The sequence below is a fragment of the Rhinopithecus roxellana genome, chromosome 10 (genome assembly GCF_007565055.1).
Source record: "Rhinopithecus roxellana isolate Shanxi Qingling chromosome 10, ASM756505v1, whole genome shotgun sequence".
Lineage (NCBI taxonomy): Eukaryota > Metazoa > Chordata > Mammalia > Primates > Cercopithecidae > Rhinopithecus > Rhinopithecus roxellana.
Genome location: NC_044558.1, coordinates 121,204,806 through 121,223,180, shown reverse-complemented (window position 1 = coordinate 121,223,180; position 18,375 = coordinate 121,204,806). Strand labels below are relative to the sequence as shown.

The window sequence follows — 18,375 nt, the reverse complement described above, 5'->3', positions numbered from 1 at the left end:
CACAGTGGCTCACGCCTGTAATCCTAGTACTTTGTGAGGCCAAGGCGGGAGGATCATGAGGTCAGGAGTTCAAGACCAGCTTGACCAACATGGTGAAATCCCGTCTCTACTAAAAATAGAAAAATTAGCTGGGCATGGTGGTATGTACCTGCAATCCCAGCTAATTAGGAGGCTGAGGCAGGAGAATTGCTTGAACCCAGGAGGCAGAGGTTGCAGTGAGCTGAGACTGTGCCATTACACTCTAGCCTGGTCAACAGAGTGAGACTCTGTCTCAAAAAAAAAAAAAAAAAAAAAGAAAAAGAAAAAGAAAAGAAAAGGCCAGATGCAGTGGCTCACACCTGTAATCCCAGCACTTTAGGAGGCCAAGGTGGGTGGATCAGGAGGTCAGGAGTTCGAGACCAGCCTGGCTAATATGGTGAAACCCCGTCTTTAATAAAAATACAAAAAGTAGCTGGGTATGGTGGCGTGCGCCTGTAGTCCCAGGTATTCGGGAGGCTGAGGCAGAGAATTGCTTGAATCTGGGAGGCGGAGGTTGCAGTGAGGCGAGATCGCGCCACTGTACTCCAGCCTGGGCGATAGAGCGAGACTCTGTCCCCCCAAAATAAATAAATAAATAAATAAATAATTACAGCTATCTGTAGAACAGTGGTGAAAATAATAGTACTATCTTGTAAGATTAAAAAAGAATACATGAAAAGTGCTTAAAACAATGCCTGCTACAGATTACATGCTCAAAAACTGCTATTATTGCCTAATTAGCAGAACACAGATTTCATTATGTTGATGCTGACACCACAGATTGAGCTCTTTGAATGAAAAGAAAAAAAAAAATCCGTAAGACTATTAATAGCAATAAACAAGTACGTTAAACAGTGTGCTGGTAATCCAGCTCTCAAACAAAACAAAACACCCAATTTGCAGCACTTCCTGATTTCCAGTTCCCACGGTGTAAATGTACCCACTGGGACCAATTTTAAGCTACCAATGATGTTAAACTGACTCACAAATTTCTGAATATTTAACAACCTTTGGAGAGCTAGCTCCAGCATGCAATTCATTTAACAAAAATCTAGCAAGAGGACGGGTGTGGTGGCTCCTCAAGCCTGTAATCCCAGCACTTTGGGAGGCCGATATGGGCTGATTACTTGAGGTTAGGAGTTGGAGCCCAGCCTGGTCAACATGGCGAAAACCCATCTCTACCAAAAAACACAAAAACTAGCTGGGTATGGTGGTATATGGCTGTAATTCCGGCTATTCGAGAGGCTGAGGCAACACGATCATTTGAATCTGGGAGGTAGAGCTTGCAGTGAGCTGAAATTGCACCAATGCACTCCACACTCCAGCCTGCATGACACAGTGAGACTCTTTCTCAAAAAACAAACAAACACAAAAAGCCTAAAAAATTTTTAAAAACCCACCAGATTTTTAATTACATGCTTGCAGTAATAGCTTTTACAAACAGCACAGAAGGTTATAAAGTGAAAAAAGGTCCCTGATGACCTTATCCCTCAATTCTACTGTCTGAAAGCAGGGGCTTGCCAAATCTGTCCCACTGCCTGTTCTTGTAAATAAATTTTTCCTAGAATACAGCCACACTCATTTAAGTATAGTCTATGGGTGCTTTCACACTGCAACAGCAGAGTAGAGTAGTTGTAACAGACACACCATATGGCCTGCAAGGCAGAAAATCTTTAGAGAAAAAAATTGCAGACCCTTGTCCCAGAGCAATGCTTCTCAAATTTCCCAGACTTTAATGTGGATACAAATTATCAGATCTTATTAAAATACAGGCGGATTTACAGTCAGGGGTGCATTTGTAACAAGCTCTCATGTGATGCTTATATGCTAGTCTGGGGACCACTCTGAGTAACAAGGCCCTATAAGTAATACATGTGAAGAGTTTTAAAATGATGTGACACACATACATACACATGTGTATACACATATATTTTTGAGACAGGGTCTCACTGTATCACCAAAGGTGGAGCTCAGTTGTGCAATCATCGCTCACTGCAGGCTCGACCTCCTGGGCTCAATCAATCATTCCACCTCAGCCTCCCGAGTAACTTTTTTTTGTAGAGATGGGGTTTTGCCATGTTGCCCAGGTTGGTCTCAAACTACTGGGCTCGAGTGATCCTCCCTCCTTGGCCTCCCAAAGTGCTGAGATTATAGGCATGAGCCACTGCACCTAGCCTGTGATATTTTTAACAATGGGAAACTGTTATTAACTGGAGATTCTTTTCTATGGCGATCCTCGAGTAATGCCAAAGTTATAACCTACTCTCAATGATTTCCTGAACTTACCACAATATATGTGTAGATATATATGTATATATACGTATGTGTGGGTACATACATCTTTATATAAATTCTATATAAAATATGGAATGATTCATGAATTTGTACATCGTCCTTACACAAAGGACACGTTAATTTTCTCTGTATCATTCTAATTTTAATACATGTGCTGCCAAAGCCAAATACCCTAATCTTGGTTTCTAAATGTCATTCTCCATTAAAAGGTTTTACAAGCCATTCCTCCCTCCATCTCCAGTTCCTTGCAACTACTGATCTGTTTTCTGTTCCTTCACCAACTTAAGAGTGCCTCGTAAGTGGAATAACATTGTATGTAGTGGTTTGAAAGTGACGTCTTCCACTTGGCATAATGTATCAGAGATTCATTCATCAACGTGTTGTATGCATTGGTAGTTCACTATTTTTTGTTGCTGAGTAGTATTTCACTGTATGGATGGATGTAACAGCTTAGTCACATCCCAAAGCCTAGCTGCTTCTAGTTTTTAGTTTATGAACAAAATATTTATGTATAGGTTTTTGTGTGAACACTAAGTTTTTACATTTCTTGCTTAAATATGTAGGAATGATACTACTGGGTCATATGGTATATGCATTCATAGTGGTTAAAATTTTGATGAAGAAACCATATTTATAAAACCTCAGAGTATTTCTTCACAAAATAATCATCATGAAAGACTTTAAGGAAAAGGAGAATAAAGAGCATGACAACTGAACACCATACACAATCTAGGTCTAGACATATAACAAATATTGGGACAATCAGGGAAATCTGAATGAGTTCTGTGGATAAAATGGTTGGTGTTCATTTTCTGATTTTGATGGTATACTGTGGGTACATAGAAGAATGTTCCTGTTTTACAAAAATGCATACAGAAATATTTTAGAGGTAATGGGGTTTCAAGTCTACAACTTACTCTCAAATGGTTCAGACTAACACCACCATCAAAAGAATGACACACATATACAGACACATAGAAAGATAAGGCAATTGTGGCAGAATGTCAACAACTAGGGAATATTGATGAAGGAGACTTTCAACTATTGCAACTTTTCTGTTAAGTTTGAAATGATTTCAAAATAAGACCTTTTTAAAAAAAGATATGGCTAAAGCACCTGCTTCTTAAAATATTCAAATGAACATTTTTAAAATTTAAACCTGTGTAGTCATGGCCACTGTGAATTTTTTAGTGAGAAAAGTTTATGAACTATTTGTGTCTTAATCCATCTCATTATTATCTATGAACAAAAGTCACACATACAGAAAATAATTAGAAAATGGCTTAATTATCTACCCAATGAGGTGAAGAAAGTTTTCACAGTAATGGTTAACAATAATGGATAAGTGTTAAACTAAGATTCAACATCTCAGAGTATGCTAAAGGAGGGGTGAATGGGATGCATCTTTCTTTCTTTTTTTTTTTGAGAAGGAGTCTCGCTCTGTCGCCCAGGCTGGAGTGCAGTGGTGCGATCTTGGCTCACTGCAACTCCGCCTCCTGGGTGCACGCCATTCTCCTGCCTCAGCCTCCTGAGTAGCTGGGACTACAGGTGCCCACCACCATGCCCAGCTAATTTTTTGTATTTTTAGTAGACACAGGGTTTCACTGTGTTAGCCAGGATGGTCTTGATCTCCCGACCTCATGATCCACCTGCCTCGGCCTCCCAAAGTACTGGGATTACAGGCGTGAGCAATCACACTCCGCCCTTTTTTTTTTTTTTTTTTTTTAACAGACAGTGTCTCGCTCTGTTGCCCAGGCTGGAGTACAGCAGTGGCGTGATCATAGCTCGCTGCAGCCTCAAACTCTTGGGCTTAAGCAATCCTCCTGCCTCAGCCTCCTCAGTAGCTGGGCACTCAGCCACTCCTATCACCGTGCCTGGCCAGGATGCATCTTTTAACAACCAAAGGTCTTCTGAGTGTTTCTGTTTGTAGAAAATGTACACAGAAGCTCTAGATGCCATATCAGAAAGTTTAATATGCATAAGTATTTGCATATATCAGAGTTTCTTGGTAGATTTATCCTTTGGAGAAAAAATTATTCACAGTTTACATCTGAGATATTAAGAAAACCTTCGGGTAATAAATCAGTAATTAGCATGTTAATATTTCCTCTGGAGAAAGTGAATACTTTTACTATCTAAGGATTTGTTCAAGCTTGTTTAAGACATTAAATAAATTATTACAAATTTAGCTGTAAACACAAAAATAACAGGATGGTAAAGCATTAATTATCTTTAGCAGCAATGCAAATTCTATGCCTAAGTCTGAGCAGCCTCAAAATAAAGATCCAAGAGATAAATATGGTAGTGGTTTGCAGCACAGTTTTCAAAAATTGATGTGCCAAACATTGAAAAATGAAATCAGTGAGGTAAAAACAAGCATAAAATTGGAGTCACATAAAAGCAGCTTGGTGGAAAAATCTCAAGACTATTTTTTTTTTTTTAACCTAGTAGCACAAAGCATCTGATATATTATTAAATAACGACACAATATGTGGATCTTAGTACTAAATATGCAGTGCCACCAATTATATCATTTGTATATTATTTTTGAATGACTGAAGAAAGTATTTTATCTTAAAAGAAAAACTCAAGTTCCTAGCCCCAGACTATCAAACTCATTCTTTTATTATCCTAACTGAAAAAGAGTTTCTGGAAGTTCTAATAATAGAAAAATACTATCAAAATTTATTCTCTCATTTCAGTTTTTTTAAAAAAGAGATATGATTCACTGAACTTTCAAATCATATTCATTTTTAATTTACAAAATGAGAGTCAAGAATTGTATTCAGTGTCACTTTCTACATATAAATTCAACATTAAAAAAAGTAAATTAAGAAATTTTAAAGCTAGTTTCATCATGAAGACAAGAAGTCCACCTAATAAAATCCTACCAGAGTAGAATAAGCATGTCTGCTAAGCATATGGCAAAGACATCTCTCACAGGTACCTTTTTTATCCGTATTTCTTCGTAGCAGTTTGTCAACTTGAGAAATGGCCTCTTCCCAGCAATTGTTGCTTGCTTGAACGTGGGGCTGAATCAACTTTAATTTCTGTTCTAGGATGGGATAAGCCTCTGACACTAGTTCTTGTGTTTCTTTAGTACAAACAAGCTTTTCAAGTTCATCTTCAAGAATTATTACCCTGAGTCATAAGGAAAAACAGAAACAGATTTCTATAACATGAAATGAAAAATTTATAATTTATAAGGCTTATTTTAAAATAAGCTTAAATCCCAGCACTTTGGGAGGCCAAGGTGGGTGAATGGCTTGAGCTCAGGAGTTCAAAACCAGCTTGGGCAACATGGTGAAACCCCATTTTCACCAAAAATACAAAAAATTAGCTGGGTGTGGAAGCATGTGCCTAAGGATGAGGTGGGAGGACTGCTTGAGCCTGGGAGGTAGAGGTTGCAGTGAGCCTCGATAGCGCTACTGCACTTCAGCCTGGAGGATGGAGTGAAACCTCACCTCAATTAAAAAAAAAAAAAAAAAGGAAAAAGGCTTATAATAAGATGAAAAAAGTTCTGGAGTTGGACAGTGATATGGCTGCACAACAATGTGTATACACTTAATGCCACTGAACTGTACATTTTAAAATGATTAAATGATAAATTTTGTTATATATACTTTGCCATAATTTTTTAAAAAGCTTATAAAGAGTATTAAATATTTATTCAATAAATATTTCTTGCATACATACTAGGCATTTTATGGGCTGAAAAGAAAAAAATAAGCTCATCTGCTATTTATAAGAAATAACAAATGATATTACACATATATGTAAGTAAAATATAATATCCACCCCCCCCCCCACCCTCACTTCCCCTGCCAACAACAGCTCCCTGGCTCCCTCCCCACTCAGATGTGGCTCGAGCTGGTGACACACAAGACTGGAGACACCACAGACCCACGAGCCGGAGCAGCTTGGAGGCAGTGAATAATAACTCTTCAGGTCTGCAATAACAAATGGCCTCCAACAAAACCACATTGCAAAAAATGGGAAAGAAACAGAATGGAAAAGTTAAAAAGTTGAAGAGGCAGAGCCTGATGAATTTGTGGTGGAAAATGTACTAGATTGACATGTAGGGAATGGGAAAGTGGAATATTTCCTGAAGGGATTTACAGATGCTGACAATACTTGGGAACCTGAAGAAAATTTAGATTGTCCAGAGTTAATTGAAGCATTTCTTAATTCTCAAAAAGCTGGTGAAGAAAAAGATGGTACAAAAAGAAAATCTTTATCTGACAGTGAATCTGATGAAGCAAATCAAAGAAGAAAAGAGATGCTGTTGACAAACCAAGAGGATTTGCCAGAGGTCTTGATACTGAAAGAATAATTGGTGCCACAGACGGCAGTGAAGAATTGATGTTGCTCATGAAATGGAAGGATTCAGATGAGGCAGACTTGGTGCTGGCACAAAAGGCAAATATGAAGTGTCCTCAAATTGTAACTGCTTTTTATGAAGAAAGACTAACTTGGCATTCTTGTCCACAAGATAAAGCCCAATTATTGTTCACATTGTATGTGTGTGTGTATGTATGTGTGTGTGTGTATATAGACACATGTATACACACACACACACACACACACATATATATATAAAATTTGCAGGTTGGGCGCGGTGGCTCACATCTGTAATCCCAGCACTTTGGGAGGCCAAGGCTGGTGGATCACCTGAGGTCGGGAGTTCGAGACCAGCCTGGCCAACATGGTGAAATCCTGTCTCTACAAAAATACAAAAATTAGCTGAGTGTGGTGGCAGGTACCTGTAATCCCAGCTACTCAGGAGGCCGAGGCAGGAGAATCGCTTGAACCTGGAAGGCAGAGGTTGAAGTGAGCTGAGATCACGCCACTACACTCCAGCCTGGGCAACAGAGTGCCAGGCTCTGTCTCAAAAAAAAAAAAAAAGAAAAAAAAAAAGGGGGCAGAGGGGAGCGTCTTGGTTTTTTACTTACTAGTGTGACAAAATAACTACATTCTAATGAAAATCAAGTTTGATATGCTCATTTTGAAAGTAGTGTTGGAAGAGTTGTTGGGTTTTTCTTTTTTGCATCAATAGCACTGGTTACTTTGAATAAATAAACAAAAGCTTTCTGTAGTTGCTTCCTTTATCAGAAAAGAAAAAGACTACAATATCATAAATAATTAGAACTATCATTTTATTTCCATTTTACAGATAATAAGGAATTAGGCCCAGAGAGTTGGGGAAACTTGCCTAGAGTCAGAAAGCTGGTAAGATGTAAAACTGGGCTGAATACAGGCACAAAAGGATAATACCACAGAGAGACAGATAGTGTGATGAGAAATCAGAAGAAGGGAAAATTACAGCCAACTGTAAGGAAAGATGGGGAACAACTAAGGAAGAGGTATTTCTGAGGTAGCATTGAAGGGATGGATAAAATTTGGGCCCATATACAAAAGGTGAGGAACGTTGTTCTTTTTATTTTATTTTTTTTTGAGACAGGGTCTCACTCTATCACCCAGGCTAGTGCAGTAGTGTGATTTCGGCTCACTGCAACCTCAACCTCCAGGGGTCAGGTGATCCTCCCACCTCAGCCTCCCAAGTAGCTGGGACTACAGGTGTGTACCGCCACGACTGGCTAATTTTTGTATTTTTTTTGTAGAGATAAGGGTTCACCATGTTGCTCATCTCAGCTCCTGGGCTCCAGCAATCTGCTCTACTCGGCCTCCCAAAGTATCAGGATTATAGGCATGCCTGGCCAGAACCTTGTTCTATTAGGTTCGTGCAAAAGTAATTGAGGTTTTTGCCATTACTTTTTTTTTTTTTTTTTTTTTTTGAGACAGAGTCTCGCTCTGTCGCCCAGGCTGGAATGCAGTGGCACAATCTTGGCTCACTGCAAGCTCCGCTTCTCGGGTTCACACCATTCTCCTGCCTCAGCCTCCCAAGTAGCTGGGACTACAGGCACCCGCCACCACGCCCAGCTAATTTTTCTGTGTTTTTAGTAGAGACGGGGTTTCACCATGTTAGCCAGGACGGTATCGACCTCCTCACCTCGTGATTCGCCCACCTTAGCCTCCCAAAGTCCTGGGATTACAGGCATGAGCCACCTCGCCTGGCCTGTCATTACTTTTAATGGCAAAAACTGCAATTACTTTTGCACTAACCTATAGAAGGACCATGGGAAAAGGCATTTATACAGTTTGGCTGGACTGAAGGAAAGGAATGAGAAATAAAGATAGAAACAGAGTGTAGTCAAGTTATGACAAACACTTCTATAGTATGTTTTGTAAAGACTTTAGTCTGAGCTGCTATGACTCCGAAACAAGTCAAGATTTTCAGTGAAGCCGGGCGCGGTGGCTCAAGCCTTGTCATCCCAGCACTTTGGGAGGCCGAGACGGGTGGATCACGAGGTCAGGAGATCGAGACCATCCTGGCTAACACGGTGAAACCCCGTCTCTACTAAAAATACAAAAAACTAGCCGGGCGAGGTGGCGGGCGCCTGTAGTCCCAGCTACTCAGAGGCTGAGGCAGGAGAATGGCGTGAACCCGGGAGGCGGAGCTTGCAGTGAGCTGAGATCCGGCCACCGCACTCCAGCCTGGGCGACAGAGCAAGACTCCGTCTCAAAAAAAAAAAAAAAAAAAAAAAAAAAAAGATTTTCAGTGAAATGAGAAGGCAAATATAAGCCTCAGCAACATTAATTTGGCCATACACACCCTGGAGGTGGGGAGAACAGTTAGAGATTAACGCCCTAGTGTAGGGAAGGGACAATATGGTCCCTTCCCTACACTAGGGCACTGAGCACTGAGAGTGGGAACAGCAAAGGATACATGGGGGAGAGGTGTGAAACACAAAAAGAGCATTCTAAAATATGAAACACAAAACAATTATTTAGTTAACAATTTAAAAAGTTGTATGTAGCAGCACTACAGAGCAAATTGGATATGATGGTTTGTGACTGGTGTGCTTTCTAGTGAAAATACTTAGAAAGGAGAGACATTAGCATATATGGAATATTCCACTTTAAAACAGGACAAAAACTTCCTATGCATAATCCACAATTCCTACCCATGGTAAAAGCTCCTCTTTTTTGTGTTCATGTCTACCTTGTGTAGCACGCTTTCTTCCCTGAGCCATCTTCCCTCACTTTAATGCATTCTAATATGTGCCGTATATTTCTGATTCTATTGCCAAAACTTACTTCTTCAGAGACTCTGGCTTTGCCTACAACCTGTCCACTGAAATCTTATTTTCCTTTGATGACAACTCAACCTTTGCCACCCACTCAAGTGGAGATGGCCTTTTCGCCCAGTTCCCTGTAGGAGGCAGGGCTAAGAAACTGGTTAGCATTTACCTGCTTTCTTAGAACAGCAGATATAGACCACTGGAATACCCTGAGTTCATAGTGTCTTCATTTTTCTTATGTCATAATCTTTATATCAGCCTTATATCAAGCCCATCTCAGGCCTTGAACTGATGGGTAAAAATTTAGCTTCTCAAAATGTCTTTCTGACTTTAAGTTCCTATCCTTGTATCTCTTATCTTCCCTAATTCCAGTGAAACTAGCCTTCTGATTTTGCTGATATGTCAGTCCTTTTGACCCATTTTTATTTACATAATTAAATGCTGCCTTCCCCATTCCACTTCTTGCCTTGTATCCCAGGGTCAAGTACATCAACTACAATCTTGTCAGCTCTTTGAATTCCTAGGACCTTCTTGATTACCAACACAACATGAACCCAACCATTCATTTGATCCAGTCCTACATGATGAATATTTAACTGTTACAGAAAAATTTCACTGGAAATGACTGTATTCAATTAAATGCCTTGATTCAATTTTTAAACTTGAAAACTTCGTAGAAATATGTGAAAATAGTATTTTCAGCTGATGAAAGTATACCGAAGTGGGACATAAAAATTTAGAAATTAAGGTAGAGTACCAACAATTTCATGCAAGGCAGGAAATGAACAAATATAAACTCTAGACTCTACATTTTGCTTTTCAACTGGTACCACAAAGCTTGTCCTGTGATACAAAAAAATTTCGATCTGCTGTAATTTATTTAGAAAAATAGCAATATGTTACTCTTCCACTACACATAACAATGCCTCTTGTAACACACTGTTCCAATATTGATAGATATTTCTATTGGACTGCAGGTTCCAGTTGAAGAGCACTACCTTAAGAGAGTTAAAAGAAACTCATTCTTTATAACCATCTCCATTTCAGCTCTCAAAGAGAATGAACAACACCTGCTTTTACCTACCTTTCCAAGTTTTCTGCTGAACTAAGGAAAAGTAAAAACTGTAACTCCCTCAAGTTATAGTACTTACAAATTATTATTATTATTATTTTTGCTATATTTGTAGCTATAAATCACCCTTCATGCTCATGTCTCAATTTTGCTTCTTTTTTTCTAGCTAGGACACAAGCCAACAACCACAATGGTACACGAATGAAGCTTGCTAATCACCGAGACCTTTCTCGGTATAATTTCTAAACTTACTCATTCAGTAATGCTTTCAGATGGAGCTGCAAGCTACGCACTGCTGTGTGAACATTATTCAGTTCTCTTGACTTCTGTTGAGTTTTGGATAAACACTGTGGTACTGACTGGTGCTGAGTTTCAAAGTATCGATAGAACTCATAGCTGCGCTTAAGCTCTTCCAAACAGGCAGAATGAGCGTGAGGTAGACCTTGAGTCACATCAGATAAGATACGATGAGGCAGAAGTGCTGGAGTAAGTAAGGGCCCAGGAGGTGAATTGGCTGTAGAAAGTAATAGGGCTAACCGTCTGAAGAACTCTGAACTCTGTGCCACCCAGAGTTGGAACAAAACCTAAAGAAAAAAGAAAAAAGGACTAGATCAATAACAAATATTGGTCAGTGTTCAAAGCAAACTATAAATTTGTTTATCTTAACTTCTGGTTTAAATTTTGCACTTTATCCTAAATAATAAATATAATAAATATAACTGAGCTTAAACTACCTTAAGATGAGCCAAGAATATGATTTCAAATTATGTATGTGGGAACCTGTTATTCCGATACAGCAGGTAACATCAATATATAATTTACTACAGTTCTGTCCTAGATGGGAAGTGTTGATGGCATGAGATACTTTAGTAAAAGTGAATCTTCACTCATTATTTAAAAAAAATTTTCACACAGAAAAGAAGACAGTAGGACTAGTGGATATATATATATTTCTCCAAAGAAATGAGTCACATGGATCAAAAGCTTGGGTTTCAAAATAAGACTATTACCTTGCCCTATGAATTAGCTAAGAAATTAACATAAAAATCAGTCCAGGGCTAGGTGCAGTGGCTCACGTCAGTAATCTCAGCACTTTCGGAGGTGGAGGCGGGGAGATCACTTGAGGTCAGGAGTTTGAGACCAGCCTGGCCAACATGGTGAAACCTCGTCTCTACTAAAAATACAAAATTCAGCCAGACATGGTGGTGGTGGTGTGTTTGCAGTCTCAGCTATTTGGGAGGCTGAGGCAGGAAAATCATTTGAACTTGGGAGGCAGACATTACAGTGAGCTAAGATAGTGCCACTGCACTCCAGCCTGGGTGACACAGCAAGACTCCATCAAAAAAAAAAAAAAAATCAATTGAATACTCCAGGAATGTCTGACATGAGAAATTGCAAAACCTATTATTTTAATTAATTAATTAACTAATTTTTGCCATAGAGTCTTGCTCTGTTGCCCAGGCTAGAGTACAATGGCATGATCATAGCTTACAGAAATCTCAAACTCCTGGGCTCAAGTGATCCTCCTGCCTCAGCCTCCTGAGTAGCTAGAAACACAGGCATGTACCACCATACTCAGCTAATATTTAAGTTTTAGAGATGGGGTCTCAGTATGTTGCCAGGATAAATCCCATTCTTCTTCTTCTTCTAAAAGCAGTCTGAATATGTTCATAGGCCCATTTCTGAGATACATCCTGAATCCTGGCAGCAAAATATTTCTCCAGATACAGTCGTATTCAAGATGAGGACAATATCTCCGAAACAAATGTATGAGGAAACAATGTAGTATGAAACAAGAGGTAGCAGGCAATAAAAAGAGGATGAAACCACTTTTGGTAATTTAGATTCCAATTATTCACAACTATGAAAATAGATATTATTTAGATGGTTTTATTAAATGAATTTTAAAATTATGCCAATAATGAATTAAGGTAATTTCAAGTAAATCTATTTTACCATTAACTTGTTTTATTTTATTTTTTTAAAGTGAGAAAGGCCAAATTTCCTAGTTGCTACAGATGCGATATCTAGGGATTCTTGACTTACAAGTTCACTTGCAAGTCTTCTTATTCAACTATTAAATTTTATGATTACAATGATTTATATTATTTTATTTGTTCATTCAGAAATGATTTCTTGAGCACCCACAAGGTGCCAGGCACTGTTCTAGGTGCAGATAAACAGCAGAGAGCAAAAATGAAAAGAGTCTCTACTCCAATGGAGCTTATATTAGTAGAGGGGCACAGATAATAATCTACAAGTAAAAGATACTATTTCCCTTTTGCTATAATGATTGTCCAGGAAGAAAAAGATAGTGTTTCTTGGTTGATGGGAAAAATACAGCAAAGAAGGGGAATTTTGTGTGTGTGTGTGTGTGTGTACACATATGAAAGAGGGGGAGAGAGACAGAAAGCAGGAAGGAGAGAGAAGAAGGGGGTGGCCAGGGAGGTCTCTAAAAGTGTCACCTAAAGGAAGTGAGCCATGAGATCATCATCAAGGAAGAGAGTTCTAGGGATCAGGAAGTCAAGTGCAAAGTACTGTTGTGGGAGCACACAGGGCAAATCTATGGAACAAGAAGAAGCTCAGTATGGCTGGGGCCAGGTAAGCAATGAGGAGCCACTGAAGATTTCTGAGCAGAAGCGTGACATAATCTGATTTATGCATTAACAGGCCCATACTGGCTGCTGAGTTGAGAGATTACAAGAAAATGAGAGTAGAAGTAGAGAAACCAGTAAGGAAGTGACTGCAATACTCCAGGTTAGCATTAATGAGACCACAGTGGTTAGCAGTGGAAGGTGAGCAGCAGATGGACTCTGGATCCATTGTGAAAGTAGAACCAATACAATCTCTTGACTGATTGGTATTGAGAGAATAAGAGCTAACAAGGATGATTCCAGCATGTTGGGTCAAGATAACTGCAAGAATCAAGTTGGGACAGCTTACTGCGGCTTTTAAAAAGACTAAAGGCAGGGCACAGTGGCTCCCACCTGTAATCCCAGCACTTTGGGAGGCTAAGGTGGGAGGATTGCTTGAGGCCAGTAGTTGGGAGACCAGCCTGGGAAACATAGTGAGACCCCTGTCCCTACAAAATATTTTCTTAAAAATTAGCCAGGCATGGTGGCATGTAACTGTTGTCCCAGTTACTTGGGAGGCTAAGGTGGGAGGATCGCTTGAGCCCAGGAGTTCAGGGTTACAGTGAGCCACGATTGCACCACTGCGCACCAACTGCATGACTGAGCAAGACCTTGTCTCTAAAGACTAATTTATCATCCAATCACTGTCACATTATCCATTTAAACCAGAACTCAGAAATATGTATTTCTTTTTTCCTTGGATAAGGAGATAACCATAGCCAAGAGGTAAACAGAAAATTTGATTTAAAGCATTTCACAATGTGTGCATTTATTTTTCTAGAGCAGGAAACATATGACTTTATAAATTTAAAAAACTAGTTAAAAACTTAAAGGAAAAGAGAGGGATAAGGACTCTGTTCTAGGGACGGATTGAGTATCCCTAATCCAAAAATTTGAATGAAATCCCAAATGCTCCAAAATTTGAAACTTTTTGAACACCAACATGGCAGTTAAAGGAAATGCTCATTGGAACATTTCAAATTTCAAATTTTCGGATTAGGGATGCTCAACCTCAATGTGTAAGGCAAATATTCCAAAATCTGAAAAAACCCAAAATCCAAAACACTTCTAGTCTCAAGCATTTTGGATAAGAAATATTTAACCTGTATTTCATTTATGTCTCCTCAGGCTACAATTCGGAGGTTGCTTTTCTTTCCAAAGGTGCAATACTTGCTATCACTAAACTTTCCTGAGGGAAGATGTGTTAACAATAAAAAATAAATCCAAAATGTATTTTCTTTAGAGGGGGCAACGCACTTTTAAAAATTTAATTTACAAAATCTATTTTTAAATTTCTTATCTGAATAACAATACAGTGGCAACTACAGAAGGGGACAATACACAGTTTTTGAACATTACAGGGGTTTTCAACAGTTTGCAAAGTCTATAAAGTTCCTCAATATAAGGTTCCTTGCAGAGCCTGATAAATGTGGTAACTGTAACACAATTATTGAGTTTGGTTACAGGTTAGTTATAGGTAAAAATAAAAGAAATATAAAAATACTATTATACTTTGATTTGTAAAACACTGAGTGAGCAAAAAGAATCTAGCTATAATCATTGTTGGAAGGCAGGATGGGGATACAGCAACAGAGAACAAGTCTCACATTTCAGAGCAGGTCATATCAGATAGAATTTCAAAAATCAGCTAACATTTATTAATTGCTTACTCTACACCAGGCACTGAACTGACAAACATCTAATCCTTTGGAGGCAAGCATTGCAATTATCCCATTTTAATAAACACAGAAACAATGATTTGCTCGGGACCACACAGTAGTCAAATAATGGAGCTAGAGTGAAACCTGGAAAATCTGACTCCACAGGGTCCACAACTTCTCTTTGCTGCCTGTACTTAAGCTAGAGTACAATTCAGGATTTAATATGCTTTTAAAAACGGTACATCAACAGCATAAAGAAAAAATCTCCAAGGCATCTTGATGAGTTAACACAAAGTAATTTAAAAGGAAATGAAATACTATAATTCTTTCTCCAAGTCCTTCTTAAAGAATAACAGCTATTACCATTTGGGGGTACCCATTATATGACAAGCCCTGTTTGAGGTATTTAATATGTCTTCTCATTTAATCTAACACCTTATAAGGCAGGGATGGCAACTCCTTTTCACAGGTGACGTAAGTTTAAAGAATAACTTATTCAAAGGCAAATGGCTAGTCAGTCAGGGCTAAAATATAAACCCAGGTTTGCTCAATTTTCCACATTAAGAATCTCTTAAATTGTACTTTGAAAAAAATATTTATTTTCCTTAAAGAACAAAGCATGGTTAGGATATTAAATTTGAAAGGAGGTGCAATTACCTATAGTCCCACCATCCCGAAGAGTAGCTATATATATCTTGGTATTTTCTCCTTATTTTTTTTTTTTAAACAGGGTTGTGGCCATATTGCATATACACTTATGTATCCTGATTGTTTCACTGGTAACAGATGTTTCTCCAAGTTTTTACAGAATTTTCACGAGCAAGCTGTAGCTGCTACACAATGGTTCACCATGTGGCTCTGGCATGACTCACGCAGCCACACCTCTATTTTTGAACTTTCAGGCAGTGTTCCATTGTGCACTATTATAAACACAAAGCGAATAAGCAACTTGGTATATAAAGCTTGACTATGTTTAGAATAATTTCCTGCAGTTTGTAGAAGGGGAATTACAAATTCAAAGGATAAATCATTTAAAAGGCTCTTTACATGTCAAGTTGCATTCTGAAAAAACTTTAGAGAATTGAGGAAAGTACTGCAGCAGCCTAAGTAAGAAATGATGGTGGCTGGGACTAGGATGGTGGGGCTGCGGGGTTGGATACAGAAAAAAGTGGATGGGTTTAAAATACATTTTCAAGGTATAAGTAAGAATCTGCCAACAGACTGGATGTGAGTGGGCAAAAAGAGGGACAAGAAAGATGGTGTCCAGGTTTCCAGTTTAAGTTTTGAGGTGCCATTTATTGAGACGGGTTAAAATGGGAGTAAGAATAGGTCAAAGCAAATTTTAAGCAGGAGAGAAAGAAAACAAACAAGATAACTAGAACACTTACGTTGATTTAGAAAATGTAAAAGATACGAAGTCAATACAGTCTCAAAACAAAATGGATCTTGATAAATGCTAACAATACTTGCACTAATTTTCATGGTATCAAGCGAAATTTTAAAAACTAAAAACAAAGAAACATCTAAGGAGAGTTTACTAAACACTTAATAGGAACTTAAGACATTTGGATCAATGTCTTAAAAATACTACTGGAGGCTGGGTGAGGTGGCTCATGCCTGTTATCCCAACACTTTGGGAGGCTGATGTGGGCAAATCGTTTGAGCTCAGGAGTTTGAGAGCAGCCTGGGCAACATGGCGAAACCCTGTCTCTACAAAAAATACAAAAATTCGTTAGGTGTGGTGGCATGTACCTGTAGTCCCAGCTACTCGGGAGGCTGAGGTAAGAGGATCACTGAGCCTGGGGAGGTTGAGGCTGCAGTGAGCTGTGACTAAGTCACACTGTACTCCAGCCTGGGTGACAGAGTGAGACTCTGTCTCAAAACAAAAACAAAAACAAAAACAAAAAAATTTGTTTCCAATGATGGCTGCTATAGTAATGTCATGAACATACTTTTGGTATATCTTTGGTTACTTTCTGAGATAAATCTGTAAGGGCAAATTAAAATTGCTAGAATAAAGCAATTTTGCTTCATACACCTGTATGAAGATTGGTATTCAATGCTAAAGTGAACCAGTTTATACTTTCACCACTGGTCTGTGTGAGGTCTCCCTGAATCTTCAATGATAATGAAATTACCAACTTTCAATATCCTTGGCAAAATGGTCAGCTTATTATTTTTATTTGTGTTCTTTCATTACTAAAATGAAAAATTTGTATCATATTTATTGGCCATTTGTATTTCTTCTTTTCTTGTTTTTTCTTTTTAGGCTAGTCAAATGAAGCAGTGGGAGTGAGGAAGGAACAAAGAAATCTGTAACTGGTTGTGATCAATTCGTTGTAAAATACAACCTCACTGGGACTAGCCTGTGTTTCTTTTTTTGTGAACTGTCAGTTCAGCTAAATGTACCCTTTCATGTGGCTTTTGATGTATGAAAAAAAATCTTAAGAATTTTGGAGATAACACATTATCCATGTTTGTTGAAACAAATGGGTAGTTATAAAATCACTCAGATTGGTCTCCAATTAAAGTAAATTCACTTATCTCCAAACTCTAATTTAAGGCATTTCTTTAAGCATTTTAAGTATTTGGAGATCAAAATCTAAGGATCTCCTCTTCCAATCCATAATAAAGATTATGCTCTCGGCACTTAAAGACAGTGTTACAAACATCACCCGTGCATTTATGATGATGGCGTGCAGCAAACAATGAGGGGAACAGGCGCACCATTTACATTCAGAAAGCATAGACACAATCCAAATGCATCTATCTTTTCTTCAGCCCTTCCCTTCCACAAATGGATTACCTTCAATGCGGGTAGGCTGAAGCCATCTGTAAAGTTATGTGCTTCCTCTTCTGAAATCTGCTCTTCACTAAGTCCAAGGCCCAGCTCCTTAAAAGGCACCACACAGATGTAGTTGGTTACATTGTCACTCTCAGAGTTCAGGGGGTAGGTTAAATTAGGTTAAGGCAATCAACAAAGCCTTTTCATGAAAGCATAAAAGATACAGTGAAATTGTCCTACATCACATTTACTAATCTTTATTCTGAACTTTTGGATGAGGAGATTTACAGTAGTTTTTAAACAAAAATTAATTTTAAATATCTAATATATTAACATAATACCTCAGATATCTTGGATACTTGTGGATACAATTTTTAATGTCTAAAAAATTAAAAGTTCAACTCTTCAAAAGGGTTAAAGTGATGTTATTTATTCATTTTTTTGAGACGGAGTCTTGCTTTGTCACCCAGACTGGAGTGCAGTGGCACCAGCTTGGCTCACTACCACCTCAGCCTTTCAGGTTCAAGCAATTCTCCTGCCTCAGCCTCTAAAGTAGCTGATATTACAGGCATGCGCCACCACGCCCAGCTGATTTCTGCATTTTTTTCTAGAGATGGTGTTTTGCCACGTTGTCCAGGCTGGTCTCGAACTCCTGGCCTCAAGTGATCTCCCTGCCTCAGCCTCCCAAAGTGCTGGGATTACAGGTGTGAGTCACTGCACCCAGCCCCGTTATTTTTGACACCTACCATTTGAAGCTGTATTGGGCACT

The 18,375-nt window shown here is 38.7% G+C and overlaps 1 protein-coding gene, 1 non-coding gene and 1 pseudogene across 23 annotated transcripts in view; 1 reads left to right on the top strand and 2 right to left on the bottom strand.

The window, feature by feature from the left end:
• VEZT (vezatin, adherens junctions transmembrane protein) overlaps positions 1-18,375 on the bottom strand; it is an 83,976-nt gene that overhangs the window by 8,603 nt on the left and 56,998 nt on the right. For all 22 annotated transcript variants that reach the window (XM_030938624.1, XM_010383908.1, XM_010383907.2 and 19 more), the window contains 3 exons: positions 17,628-17,775; positions 10,780-11,111; positions 5,261-5,454 (listed from right to left, as the gene is read on the bottom strand). In XM_030938624.1, coding sequence (XP_030794484.1) covers positions 5,261-5,454; positions 10,780-11,111; positions 17,628-17,775 — 674 coding nt within the window. The remainder of the gene's footprint in view (positions 1-5,260; positions 5,455-10,779; positions 11,112-17,627; positions 17,776-18,375) is intronic.
• LOC115900145 lies at positions 2,377-2,484 on the bottom strand. The gene has a single exon (XR_004059822.1). It is a non-coding gene; the product is annotated as a U6 spliceosomal RNA (small nuclear RNA).
• On the top strand, positions 6,306-10,773 carry LOC115899948 (annotated as a pseudogene).